Here is a 13,678-nt window from a genome sequence, read left to right on the forward strand (position 1 = left end):
CTAGGAAAATTTTCCAGTGGTGATAATGAAGCATTTAAGTAGATTGCCTGGGGGACATTAAAAGTTTCCATCACTGGATGGCTTTAAGAGATTAAATATCTCTTAGGAATGTTGCAGGTATGCTGTTTGGGGGACCGGATTAAATGAAGTCCGTCCTAATTTTAGTTTGATTATGGTTTTTAATTAGGTTGGGTCATGACAAAGTTGGTTGAGAAAAATGTTAGTTGGGTTGGGCTAGCTAAATAGTTCTGTTGACTCAGATCAACTCTACCATTTTTCTAATTTAAAAATCTCTAATGACTCAGGCTGAAAATTTCAGAGGGTATTATTAGCTTTTTAAAATGAGTTGTAAACACAGATGTCAGTTTGAAAAAGATGAATTCTAGTAACTTTAAAACATTGTGGAATTGCAATGTGCAGCTTGTATTGTAGAGCTGTTACTGTTTTGGCAAAACTAGGATCTAAGACTTGCGTGTTAAAGTCAGATAAACAGTGTACATCAAAATTTTTAAATAAATGATGATTTTTCAGAGGTAGTATTTTATGTTAGTTTGCCGTTGTATTGTGCTGTGAGGATACCATTGCCTCTTCCACAGCTACTAAATCAAATCATTTATAAACTTACTAGATCCAGATAGCTAGCTACCTTAAGGGTATGCTTCACAGACTCAGATGTTGTCTGATGTCTGCAGAGTCCCGCAGAAAGAAGGCAGAGTAGTGACTAGACTACTACAACATGTAGTAGATAGTTGTCGAGGTTGACATCTGTCCTTTCCCCGAGGTTGTCCTTTCTGGTATTCAGACCGTACAGGGTAAGTGCTCTGGAGACAGTGTGGCAGGGAACACAGTAAAAAATTAAACAAATCATAGTTGGGCTTGTGAGATACTGTAGTTCTGTGATGGCAAATAATTTGTCAAAATTTATTTTCCTTTCTGTTGTTTGTTAGTCTGCCCACAGTGTCAGACCCTCTGTGCGTGATGGTCTTGGATGTCCTCAGTGGGGTACAGAGGTCTCACTGAAACTGCAGTGTTTTCCATCTGGCAATAGTGCTGTGTTATCGCTTCATATCTCAGTTACTGTTGTCTTCCGTTTAATATTTTAGATTCACCTTTACAGTGTCAGTTTTTTGCTAGTCTAGTTGTGGTGGTGTTTACATGTTCTCTAAGCTAAAAAGCCACCAGGAGCAAAATAACCACTTTCTTCCTATTGTTATCTGACAATCTATCTTGCTTTGTCAGTAGATAAATTTCTGTTAAGATGAGACACTAATCCCGTAACAGTAATTTGAGTCAATCATCTAATTTTGTGTACCAGGATTTTCACATCAAAGACAGTTAATTCCTCAAGTTATAAACCATTGAAAATACGAACAGGGCAGGGAATACCCCATGAGTGTGGGTGAGAGTAGGCGGTAACAAGTGGATAAACATGAAATAAATGCTTCCATGTTCTTGTTTGTTTATACTGTTTGTGTAAAAAGGAACATGGTCAGCGCTTCCAGGCCAAAGAGTGTGCTAAAGAACATGTGCAGCCTGGGATAATCTTTGAACACAACAGTGAATGGTAATCAACCTAATAAGAGTGCTAGAAAATAAGCTGTTCTCATTCTTCTTTCTGTCCAGAGAGCTATTGTAAAATTAAGGAGAAATCTGTTAGGAGATTCGACAAGCATTTCAGTGAAGACACCTACTTCAGTGGCTCCAGGTTTCCAAAGGTGAAACACTGGAAGACACGAGTTGTTTTTCAACAAGGAGGAGAATCACATGTGTGCATATATGTTCCAAGTAAAAACTGAAAGTATGAAATTGTAAAAATTGGGCATTGGAGATTGTTACAATGTGCCTGTTTTTCAGTTGTCTTCATGTATCTGTATCATCCCAGCAGCGTAAGTAAAGAAAAAGTTTTCCTAAGTACCTCTCTGGGAATTTTTTGTCTGTAAAGAACTGGAGAACTGTCTCCAGCAGTTCTAGAGTTAGTATTTTCATTTTAGTCAAAGCTCCTACTCCTTCGAGCTAGTACTGTATACTACCGTCATGTAATTCCTTTTCCAGTTAGGAATATGCTTTAGCATTTTGTTTTTAATGTAGGCTGACACTTGACTTAAGCAGTAAGAGAGTAAGAGTTAAAATTCACATTTGCAATTCTCTATTATGTACCAAATTCTTTTTGAGTTCTACCAAAATCACAACAGACTTCATACAACTTATTTGCAACTGTCGCTGAGCTATAGGTGCTGTTTTGAAAATTACTGTATTTGTAGTTGGCTTATTCAGAATAATTTTATCTACTATGGAATAATGTTTAGATTACTGATACTGAAAAGCCGTATAAATCCTATAAAGCTTCTAGGATATTTTTTTTGTGCTTTTTTGTAATTGAAGGTTAGAGTTTTAAAATACACAAGCTTGAGCGTGTGGATAAACTGAGCTGGCACAGAGGAAATTGTTAGGCTTTGGAAGTCATGGGAACTTTCTAAGTTTATAAGACTTTATAATTTTGGGGAACGGGATACTAAAATGGGTTGAAGTTTTTAATTGGTACATCATGAAAGTTGGTAACTGATACACAGTTGTGTTTTGTGCTTCTTTTGTTTGTTTTCCTCCCAGAAGATGTGTAATGGGCATACATACTCCTAAATTGCTATTACTCCATTAAAAATGTCCTCATCTGTCTCTGGGACACTGATTTTAATACAAAAAAAATTGAGTATTGCTTGCTTTCTAACTCAGCTTTCAAAAATTGTATACTAATGTTCAGGCTAGTAATATAAGAGTATTAAATTCAGCGGCATAATTCAAAAGCAAAAAAACCTGCCTGCTGTGAGAGGTGTCTCAGATACCTACCATTTTTTAAACAGGTGCTCTTTGACAGAAAGATAAATTTTGTTGCAAGTAATGCCAATGCTGTACTACTGGTGTGGTGCTGTTTGCTGGTGCTGTGGTGCCACCACTGGTGTGGTGCTGTTCGCAGCCGTGTCTTTGAGGCCTCTTTCCAATGTGTGTTTATCAGAGCAGATATGGTAGGTGATGTCAAAAGTTCACTTAGCCCAGTGCCCTGTCTCTGACAGTAGCCAATAGTTGATGTCTACTGAAGAGGCTAGAATGGAGCAGATATATAGGGCGGTCCATCTCTGGAACAGTATCTCAGCTTCAAGCAATTTTTGGCTGAGAGGAAACTCTAAGCTTACATAATACAGTAATTATGATGGGAAGTTATCCTGTATGTTGTTGGACCCAGCATGCAAGTGTGTGTGGGTAAAACCATGGTTCTCTCTGCCTCCCCCACCCCCCACCCTGGAGGTCTAGGGTAGTCAAAAATACAATATTGTATTTCTGTATCAAATGTCCTTTTCATGTCAGAGATACAATAGTGAGATAGTCTTTTTGTTTTCTTGCATATCTGTCCACCTTTCTATTATGTATAAGAATATGTACATTTCTTTTGTAGCCACGTCATGAATACTTTAATGTCCCAGTGTACTAAGTGGCTTCATTCATCATGCATGCAGAATTTCAGAGGAGATAGACCTGTGGCTTACTCATGACAGAACATTATCATCAGCTTGGTGAATCCAGTCATCTTGAATCTAATAGACTACCACAACCATTCTCTGTTATTGTACTTTCCTCTTCCCCTTCTGTTTTACAGTGTTGTCTTTTCACGTGTGTCATTTCAACAAAACTTGTGCTTGTTGGCATATGGTTTAACTTTTTTATTGTGTGTAAGCTTGAAGTCTTATGCTTAAAAGTTCTGTAGAATTTTCTGAGCTAAACATTTGTATACTGCAAACCTATGCTGTAACGTTACTTGACCTGTGTTTTATCTTTCAAACAAGTTGTGGTGGTATTTAGACATACACTAAAAACCTGTAGATGAAGTTAATATTTACAGAGAAACTAGTGAAGGAGTAGTAGTATGTGACATGTGAAATGTGTACACACACAAGTATTAAATGCTGTTACATGCAATTCTATACAGAACTTTCATCTTAATTAAAGATGCACATACCAGTATTCTTCTCTGAGACTGGCACAATGGTGTGTCTTACCTTACCAAGAGGAGGAAATCAGAATTGATTAGGGCAAAGAGAATGACTTATGTAAATCTGAAGTTATATTTGTATTTAAATGTTCAAAACACTCCTGTGAGTAGTTGAACAATTGCTGCTACTGAAGGAGAGAACAAGTTCATTGCTTTGCAAGTGGTTAGGGCTGGAGAGAGTGTGTTTTTTTTTTTTTAAGTCCATTAGCAGCATACTTGAAATATGTCTCCTTCAATTGGCATTTTCAATTTTAAGTGCAGACTACCTTGTGTATCAGAGAACTGCCACGAGGATGAATATGATAAGTACCTTTCAATTAAAGTGTGGGCAGAGCAAGAGGGCATGTATTGCATCTTCTGTTTGCCTAGTAGAAGAGAATAATTTGTAACCTAAAATCAGTGCTGTTCTTGAAAATTGGTTAAATGTAATTAGCAAGGAGGTGGTTACACCACAAACAGCTAGTTCCACGTACTATATGTGGTAATGCACTACTGATCAAATGTTAAACTGACATAAAAATGGGATATTTAGGGGATTAGAAAAAAAGATTTGGATTGGACTTGCAGCATTCTGAAATCTTAGAAAACAAGATCATAGGACTGGTTTTCCATTTCCAAGTTTGCCTTTTTTCTGTAAGCCATTAACATGTGTTTGAATGTCTGGTTAATGCTGCTTTAGCCTGCATTATTTCATGCCTGTTGGCTTAAAATGCTGTGCATTGAGCTGTAATGAGATGCTGTTTTTCTTGTTATCTGTATACAGCTGCTTGCTTCTAAATGACTAGGTAATGAATTAGCTTTCCTGGCATGTTTGAAATAAAGTATTGCATGCACTTTTGTCTCATGTGAATGACTTTTTCCTCATCTGTGTTCTGATATATTTCAAATTTGCATTGTTTGCCTTGGGTGATTCTGAGCTGCAGGTAGTGTATAATACTGCAGAATGTTTTCCATAACAATTGGATAAAATGTTTGACACTTTCTAAAACAAATAATGTGAACAAAACATAATATAATTCTATTTGTTTCTTACAGTCATAGTTGATGAAATTATTCTACTAGCAAAACACATTAGCCTTTAGGTGTTCCTTTTGAATTTATATTGCTAATATGCACATAAGAAGGCATGTCTGCCTCAAGGGTACTGCTGTAGTATTAGAAAATTAAAATCTTACTGAGTTTTACTGGTGAGGTATCTGGACAAGTAGCCAATGTCCTTGAAATACATTGCTTTAAATTCATTGGTGGGCAACAACCTTGATTTACTGGAAGAAATTTAATCCTTATTGAAGAATATGCCTGTTGAAAATTACCTACAACTTTGAAATGGCAGTGGAGACAATACTAAACTGCTCTAAAGAAAGTAGCAACAGTGCACTGTATTTCTTCATAGCTATTGAGCAACTAGCAACTTTTTTTTCAGGTAATTCAGTATATATCCTGTTTCACCACTGAGTCACTGTAAGTGTCCATTGCTGTCTGATCAATTTTAAACTGTGAAAAGTTGTTTTATTACAAATAATTTCAAGATCCTGAAATGCTTGAGAAGTTGAAATCTCTTAAAATACTCTGAGTTTTGTTGCTACAGTTAAGAATGTAGGATTTTTTCGAGTAAAATGCTTTAAGTTGGTGGATGGGGGAGACGCATGTCCTCTAAAATGAACGCAGCGGAGTAATCTTGCAATATAATAAGAGAGGTTATATTAAAAATGCTACATACCCTTTTCTTCAATTAGTGTCTCCTTTTGTGGGATTTGGGTTAAAATACACATGCAAATCTTTAATCCTGTCATCCTGTCTGGCTTAATCAAGGTCACTGCAGTTACAAAAATATTGAAATATTGCATCAGTGAGAAAAAACTCTCGCTATATCTTTAATGAACCAAGTATCTTGTTTCCAGTTTTAACTTGCCTTTTTCTTGCCATTTCTTGTTTGCTGCTGGATTTCGGAAGCCATCTGGAAGTGCTCAGAGGCGGCCTGTTCCAAGCACTGACTTATTTTCAAATGAAGTTGCCTTTAAAATATAATAGCTTATTCCTTCAATACTAAATCACCGTATACATGAACTGAATGAGGACTGTAACCTCAAATCATGTGCCCCATAGTCAAGGTTGATAGAGACAATGTTCTGGTGTTAATTGCAAGATTTAAGGCATTAATTATGTATTTTACTGACAAATTTATTTTAATAAATATTTATAGAGCAGTTGAAAAATTATTTGTTTGCTGCCTTAACTATTATCTGCTTTTTTTTCTGCTTCATGACATGTCTTGTTTTAGGATGCTAAAGTAAGTTTATTCATACTCTGGATACTAAAACAGTTTTATGTTTCCATAAGGACACAGTATCCCTTTTTATTTACTGTGATATTGTTAATAATTGTGGAAAAGGACAGCCTAATGTTTCTAATTAAACTACTGTTTCTTTTCAGATGCTATAGGAATAATGAATACAAAACTGATGATAACCCTTTGGAATTTTGTATTAAACAACTTGCTCTGAATCTAAACAAAGCTTTTTTAAGATTAGAATTAAAATAAAACTTTATGCCTGGTGTGGAATAATATAATTCCAATCCTGGCAATTCCTCCATTTCTGTAGCGGTCAATTTATTGACAGCAGATGTACCAAGGTACCTTGACCTGGTTCTATGAACTAGGCATGGGACTGGTGAAAAAAATCTAGGCTCTTCATAAAGAGCTTAAGGGATACTGTTTCTGAGTTGCGTCAGTCATTTCATTCATCCAGTCATTCATTCATTCTTCCCTAACAGATTTTTGAGACCCATGAAACAATTCACCACAAAAATCACTGACTCTGTTGCAAGATGATTCCCCATCCCTCCCCAATGCATATCTCTATTACTGGGTTGTGATTTGTTCCCTGCTGGTACATCCGAATTGCTTTATTTTTATTGCGCTTAAGGGCAATAAAATCTACCAGCTATTCCTGTGAACCATGACAATCTAATTAACAGCTCTTTGAGAAGTGCAGCTAATACCATGTTTGCAAACTGCATTATTTTTTATATTTCCATGTCTTTCAGCTTTTTTTTAATTAAGCATCTTTCATACTAACTCATGTGTGGTACCGTTCAGTAGAAGCACAGGGTCCATTTACCATTGTTTCAAATTTTCCCTCCATAGGAAGCAGAGACCCCACGTAGTGTACTTGAAGAAATTGGATTGACATAAATCTTCACTTCAGCTGATGACATCTCAGTGTTTCATACTGTAAATGTTCACTGCCTTCATTGTAATGTTTAACTAATGGTGTAAGATGCTGTTTGTCAGTATTACTGTTTTGCTAAGCTGCTTCATTCAGGCCTATAAGAAAAATACTCTTTCGAAAAGGGAACAAGGAACTAAAGTCCAAAAATCATAAATGAAAGGGAATTGGATATAAATTGACTCAGTGTCTCCCTTCACTGCATATTTATAGGAAGATTGCATTTGACTTCAATAAGCGTACTGTTTTTTATAAGCAAACTTAACTTCAGGAAATAAATATCATTATGACATAGCATATCTAAATGAAAAGAAACTACATGGACAACTCCAAATATAAAATGTTACGGTGTAGAAATTGTGTTTATGCAACCAAAGACTTTTGTTCATCTGCATTTTAGTCAACACTTGTGATAATTCTGCTTATTTCAGTTGACGCATAAAGATTGGAAATACCTGTTTACTACTGAATTTGTCATTATACCAAAGAATCCTGTTGGGATCTGCATATCAAACTGGTAAAAACTGTTAAGGCGATACTGCTTTTTGCAAGAAAAATGCAAACTGATCAATTCACTAGAAATGAAGGTGTATTTAAGTGTAGCTACCTTGAGCAAAACTGTGCAAGTTACTCTACTAAAAAGGGAACACGTGTAGTAAAAAAAAAATAATAAAAAAAAAAATCTTGCCAAATAAGGAAACTGGTTTTAGATCTGATATTAGCTTACTGGTAACAAAAACGCAAGGAAGGAGGTAGGCTTTCTCACTGTGTAGAGAGGTACATAATGAAAATTGGATACTTTTGAAGGTGGGAAAAAAAGGAGCTTTACAAAAGGGACTTTTTATTATTTTCTTTCAAACTACAAATTAATTTGTATTTATTGGTGTTTTGTAGTTATGCTTTAATCAGTGTATAGGTACCTTTAAAACCCCACCCCCCACAGTAAGTGTCAATGTCATTTTAACTCCTTTCCTTGATTCACACGTGACACATCCCTTATGAGACTCCTGCGTGATGTACAGTTTAACCAAGCAATTTGCAGTGAGAGCTTTTAAATATTAGATTTGTATACTAGATTCACTGCAAATCGTGTAAAGTGATACCGGGTAATATTTTGACACTTGTAGCAGACTTTCAGTCATTAGGAACTAAACCTGTTTCACTTGAGGAAGTTTGATTGGCGTATGCTTTTGAGTTCAGAGGAGGCAGTAGCCATGCTTTGGAGTAGCCAGGTTCTGCTGTGTCCCTGAGCCGGCAGGGCTGCTCCCCTCCCTTCCCACCCCCGCCTAACTTCCCTCTAGGAGTCAAGGCTTTGGCTTGTTCACTTGAGTACCACATCGTGCCACGTTTTCACAGCACTCAGCTTTGGCGTCGCTGCTGGAAGCGGCGGTGTGCTGCCAGCGTAAGCATTTCCACAGCCATCTGGAGAGCGAGACTGCGGGCTCCACACGATCCAGGCTAAATTTAACCCACCGGGAAAGGCTCAGCGTTGCCGCCTGCGAGTCCCCTGATCCAGATCCCAGTACAAACGCTTGTGGCAGCAGAAGGGCCAGCCAGGACAGGGGTGGGTCTGCAGGTCTGGTGGCAGTGCCAGGGGAGAGCCTGTGAGTTTATGGTGTTAGAATTTGGCTACTTGTGCCCTTTCTGGGATTTAAGCATATCTGATTGCTAGAGATTTATAGATTGCTGTTGTACCTAGGGCACGGAAAACCAGTGGTGTGCACGTCCCCAGTGCACAGCGTGCAGGGATAGGTGAGACTGAAGTGGTAGCAGAATGACCCTGGGTGTGAGATTGAAGCGGTAAACTTACCTTGTAAGTCAAACCCGAAGCAATTTTCTATGTATTAAATATGTTTTTAAAGTTTACACTGTCACTTGTATGTGCTTGGCTGGAGTAAGCTTTGTTGTGATTGTGACATATAAACTGTTTGACTTCTGTCTGTCACGTTGGTTTAGTTGTAATAAATGTCCATTTTTACACCATTGCTTTGTGTTTACATGTAATTAGTTCTGGGTTGTTTTTTTTTTTTTTTTGCAGAGGAAAGAAGAGGCTACTCAGTGCTAGCTTAAAAAAAAGGGAAATTTTATTACAGTGCTTGACCTGTTCTTGAGCACTTTATTAAAAAATGTGTGAGTATACTGTGTCCAAGATCAGTTATTTACATCCATTTAAGTTGTACAGAAAGCAATAAATTAGCAAGTTTTTGGAAGGCTTACCACCTTAAACATGAAATTTATTAAAGTGGATGTTAAATTGATGCGGTAGTGCCACTTCATTTAAAAAGTAAAACACCACATGTTGATGGAGAGAGGGTTCTGGATAACACAAACTCAATATTCAATTCCTTAAATGGAATTATGAGCGAATCAATGCAACATTCACAATTCTAGTCTCAACCAAACATTTCTCAGATGAATCTGTTCTTCAGCTTTCTAAAAGAACTGAACTGGTTGACGTTATCAGCCAAAGCATGGTGAAAACTTGCCATCTTAGGGCATTTCTTAAATCTAATATGAAAGAAAACTTTCTTAAATTTCCTACCGTACAGAGAAGGGGTTGGAGGAGCTAAGGAATCCATTAGCATTTCTGGATTGTTTAGGCAAGTGATTGTTGGCTTGAGTGTCTTCAGCTTCATCACTGAATCTTAGGTCTTTAAGAGGCTTTCCTAAACATCTGCTGGTCCTTTAGAGTCAACACCATGATGACAGTTGCCCCATGGCTGCCTTTGTTAAGTTCGCATGTGCCATGGGTTGTGTTCGTACAGCTTGCTTTGGAATCAGTCTCATAGTTCACTGAGGTGTAACTTGTCAGTGTTACCTCTTTTTTTTTTTTAAAAAAAAAATAATCATAGATAGATACTAAATTCAGCTCATACATCAGTGCTGAATAGAAGGGTATGTGGAATAATAGGGGTTTATTTTAATTACAACAAACTTACAGTGAAAGCAACATCAGCTGCACTCTTTAGATGATGTAAGAAAGTAAATTAAGCTTTTAAGTTTATTAACTAGCATAGACTTTCATGTTTTGTAAGAAGTGCTGATCCAGGATAGGAAGCAATAGCATCTTTAAGCAGGCTCTTGCATTTCTTTGGAAAAAAAAAAAACCAAACGTTTTTTAGCACACAGGAATGCCACTGATAAACTTCAGGGCAATTTCTGATGCACTGAATGTGGTAACACAAAACCCAGGCTGAGAAAGACGTGCCGTCATGGAAGGACATACCGCTGGGGAGCTACTTGGGACGCGATTCAGACCACCTGCCCTATAAGCAAGGGAAGGGCCGGAGAGGGAAGGCTTGTTCCCTCATGTGTGCTTGTTCCCCCTCCATAACATACGAAAGCCTCGCCTCCAGCATGCTACCCCTCCTCACTCCTCCCCGTGGTGGTGGTCAGCTACTCCAGACAGGCAGAAAGGGCACATCACACAGAAGCAGCCACCACCCAGCACTCCATGGCACGCTGCTGCCAGGGGGCAAGCCCCGTTCCCAGCTGCCTAAACTCCTGGGCTTACAGGAGTTCCCACCACACCGTCATTATTCCCCATCCGCCACTGGAAAAATGCGATCTTACTTGCTGGCATGGCTGTGATACTTCCTCCCATGGGAGAAGGGTGGGAGCAGATCCTGCTCCCCATACTGACTGCCAAACGGCTGCCTGGCCGGCCCCACCAGGAGCATCCGCACTGCTGCCCTAACCAGCTTCTTGCAGCTCCCTGTAAACGCCTGCTTTCATCATCATTCTAAAGCACCTCAGTGAATTCTCAGTGCAGAATTCACAACTGAAAAAAAGAATTTTGAAAGCCACTGCTTTTAACCAGTCATTAAAAACAAAACAAAGCTTGGCCAATATTAATTCACTTTATAAGGTCCCTTTATGTGGAATACGCAGAATAACACGTAGTGAGAACAAGCTATTCCTTGCAAATTTAAATCCTTTCTGTGTTCTTCTGGGGCTTCTCCCCTTTGGAAAAAAAAAATAATTAAGCTTAAGATTTAAGAACTTCTAGTCTCTTTGTCTCTTTGGAATAAATAGCTCACTCGGCTAATAAGGAAACACAAAACCATGCATATAACACTACTTAAGATTATGAAGTAGGGAAACAATACTTAAATATATGAACTCTGAAGTTAGAAAACTGGTTGAATTCCAGGTTTCATGCTAACAAATGCAAACTAAACGTCAGCTCTACAGCACTCAGTTTCCGTGTAATAAACAGACTGCATGTGAAAGTGAATGAAAATTACAGCTACCAGTCCTACACTGCAGGGGTACGGCCTGTAAGTTTGGGTCCAGACCTCAAGAAAAGAAGCTGAAGCTTCAGCCATTATAGTAGCAGAAATAAAGTATATTTAAATTTCTACATGCATCTCTGAGCAAATGTTGTGGGTTTTTTTTTTAAGAAATTTCTTTTTTAAAAAAATACAGCAGCTCATCTTCCCAGATCCCATGACAAACTGTGGGGACAAGGAGCCTAATTACCTGTGGAATTCTCACATGGGTCTCAGTTGGCACTTGGTTTCTAATCCTTCAGCAGCCTGCTTTGCTTATTTCACTCCACTGGTCACAGGTTCCCACCACCCCTTCCACTACTTCTGTTTGAGCTCGGTAATTGATTTTTGCTCATTTAATAAGCCTGCCGCATGACATGGTACGTACAACATACTAGAGGTGGCATAAGCCAACTCTTTCCACCCAAGAGCCTCAAGCAGCAGGCAAGTTGACCGGCACGAGTTGTGGGATGCAAGGCAGCGCCAGCGAAAGGAAGATGCCATCAGCCTGTGGTGGCACTTCTCAGCAAATAGGAAAGTGGCAGTTCAGTTCTGCTCCGGGGAACTGAACCAGGGTCTGCCACATTCTGCCCAAGTGACCCAACCAGACAAGTGAGCATCTATGAAAAAAACAGAAACCTCGGGGGAAAACCTGTCTGTAAGCTCTAGTCAGAAAATGACACATTATGAGAAACCGGTGGTCACAAATTTCTCAAATACAATTTAAAACTTAGTGCTGTCTATCCTTTGAAAGATGCCTTTCAAACGAAGTTATTATTTCAAAAGTTATGCTATTAAATTACAATTCCTACATCTGTTAATAACTAAAACATTTAATCAAATTAACTAAGCTACAATTCTGCCTACAGTTATGACAATATATAGTGAAAGTCGGGTTTGAACTGAACATCAATATATAGCACTTTTGTTGTATTACTCCATATTGGACAACAGTTACACATGAAAGAAGGAAAATGTATAATCAGCATGCTAGGTGCAGTATGCATTTAGAAAAGCAAAAATATATATATTATATCCAGAAACAATGTTTGCTCACTCTTAACTATATGGGGGAAAAATGGTCTTGCTGTGAGGAATGCTATCTTGAAGTTTGGGTATCCAGATTTTCTATGGGACTTTACGTTACAATGTTGAAGTCATAACAAATACCTATTTGGGAGCACTTCATGTCTACTTTAGGCTTCTAACTCGGGCAGGAGCACAAGTTCTGTGGAGAGGCTAAGGGGAGGGAGGTATCTCTGCTGATACCTGCAGGGCACCTGCAGTGCCACGAACTGCTCTCTCCGAGCGCCTAAGGACACCCAGGCACCCAAGTTAAATACCTGAAGTTACGCAGTGTGAAGTACAGTCCATCTAACAGCACAAATCTTTCATTTAAGAGAGGAGAAATATTTGTAAGGATTTATCTAATTGCAGGTACTTTGCTAATACAGCTGTCATTTCAAAAAAGTTTTGTCGCAATAATTTTTATGTACCCTACTCTCCACCTTGACCTTAGGGAAGCTAGGCTGTAGGGTGCCTTAAAATGTTTGTAAAATAAACCTAAAAAGGCTTTTAAGTCAAGTCCTCCTCTCCCAAAAACCTAAAGTATTGTTTCAGGTACAAAACCTCCAGTTTCTTTAGCCACTCTGCAACCATCTTGAGCCTTAGCAACTCCATACGTATCTTCAGTTACCAGACGTACACTTTTCCACCACTCCGGCACAGGTTAGGCAGGTTGTTTTCAACTACAAATGGTATGCAACCAAGAGGTATGCAAAGTATTTTCTGTCCTCACTCCAGGATTACAAGTGCATGGTCTCCATCTAAGTTGGGGATTAAGGTACTGAATAAATTGATTGTTTTTTCTGTGCACTTCTTACTTGGTTTTAGTCTACTGCAATCCCTACAGGCAATTAGCTCAGCAGCTCAGTCAGGGGAGAGAGAAAAATCCAACACTTATGACCACAAAGCTCCTACCGGGCAAGTATTGTACAATCAAACAGTGATGTCTTTTAGATCCCTTTTCTCCAACTCGTAACACGATTATATTTACTTTGTCTAGAAGGAGACTTCCCATAAACAGACGGAAAATATAAATGGCAGTCTTTTACACAGACTTCAGTTTGCAGTAT

General features: G+C 38.4%; 1 protein-coding gene across 2 annotated transcripts in view; it reads left to right on the plus strand.

The window, feature by feature from the left end:
- Positions 1-9,254, plus strand: part of AP1S2 (adaptor related protein complex 1 subunit sigma 2) — a 34,509-nt gene extending 25,255 nt beyond the window's left edge. For both annotated transcript variants that reach the window (XR_012463223.1, XM_074144762.1), the window contains one exon: positions 7,191-9,254. Coding sequence is in view for 1 of the 2 variants with exons in the window: in XM_074144762.1 (XP_074000863.1) it covers positions 7,191-7,238 (48 nt within the window). In the remaining variant the exon portion in view is untranslated. The remainder of the gene's footprint in view (positions 1-7,190) is intronic.
- Positions 9,255-13,678: the final 4,424 nt, after the last annotated feature.

Source organism: Numenius arquata, chromosome 1 (genome assembly GCF_964106895.1).
Source record: "Numenius arquata chromosome 1, bNumArq3.hap1.1, whole genome shotgun sequence".
Taxonomy (NCBI): Eukaryota; Metazoa; Chordata; class Aves; order Charadriiformes; family Scolopacidae; genus Numenius; species Numenius arquata.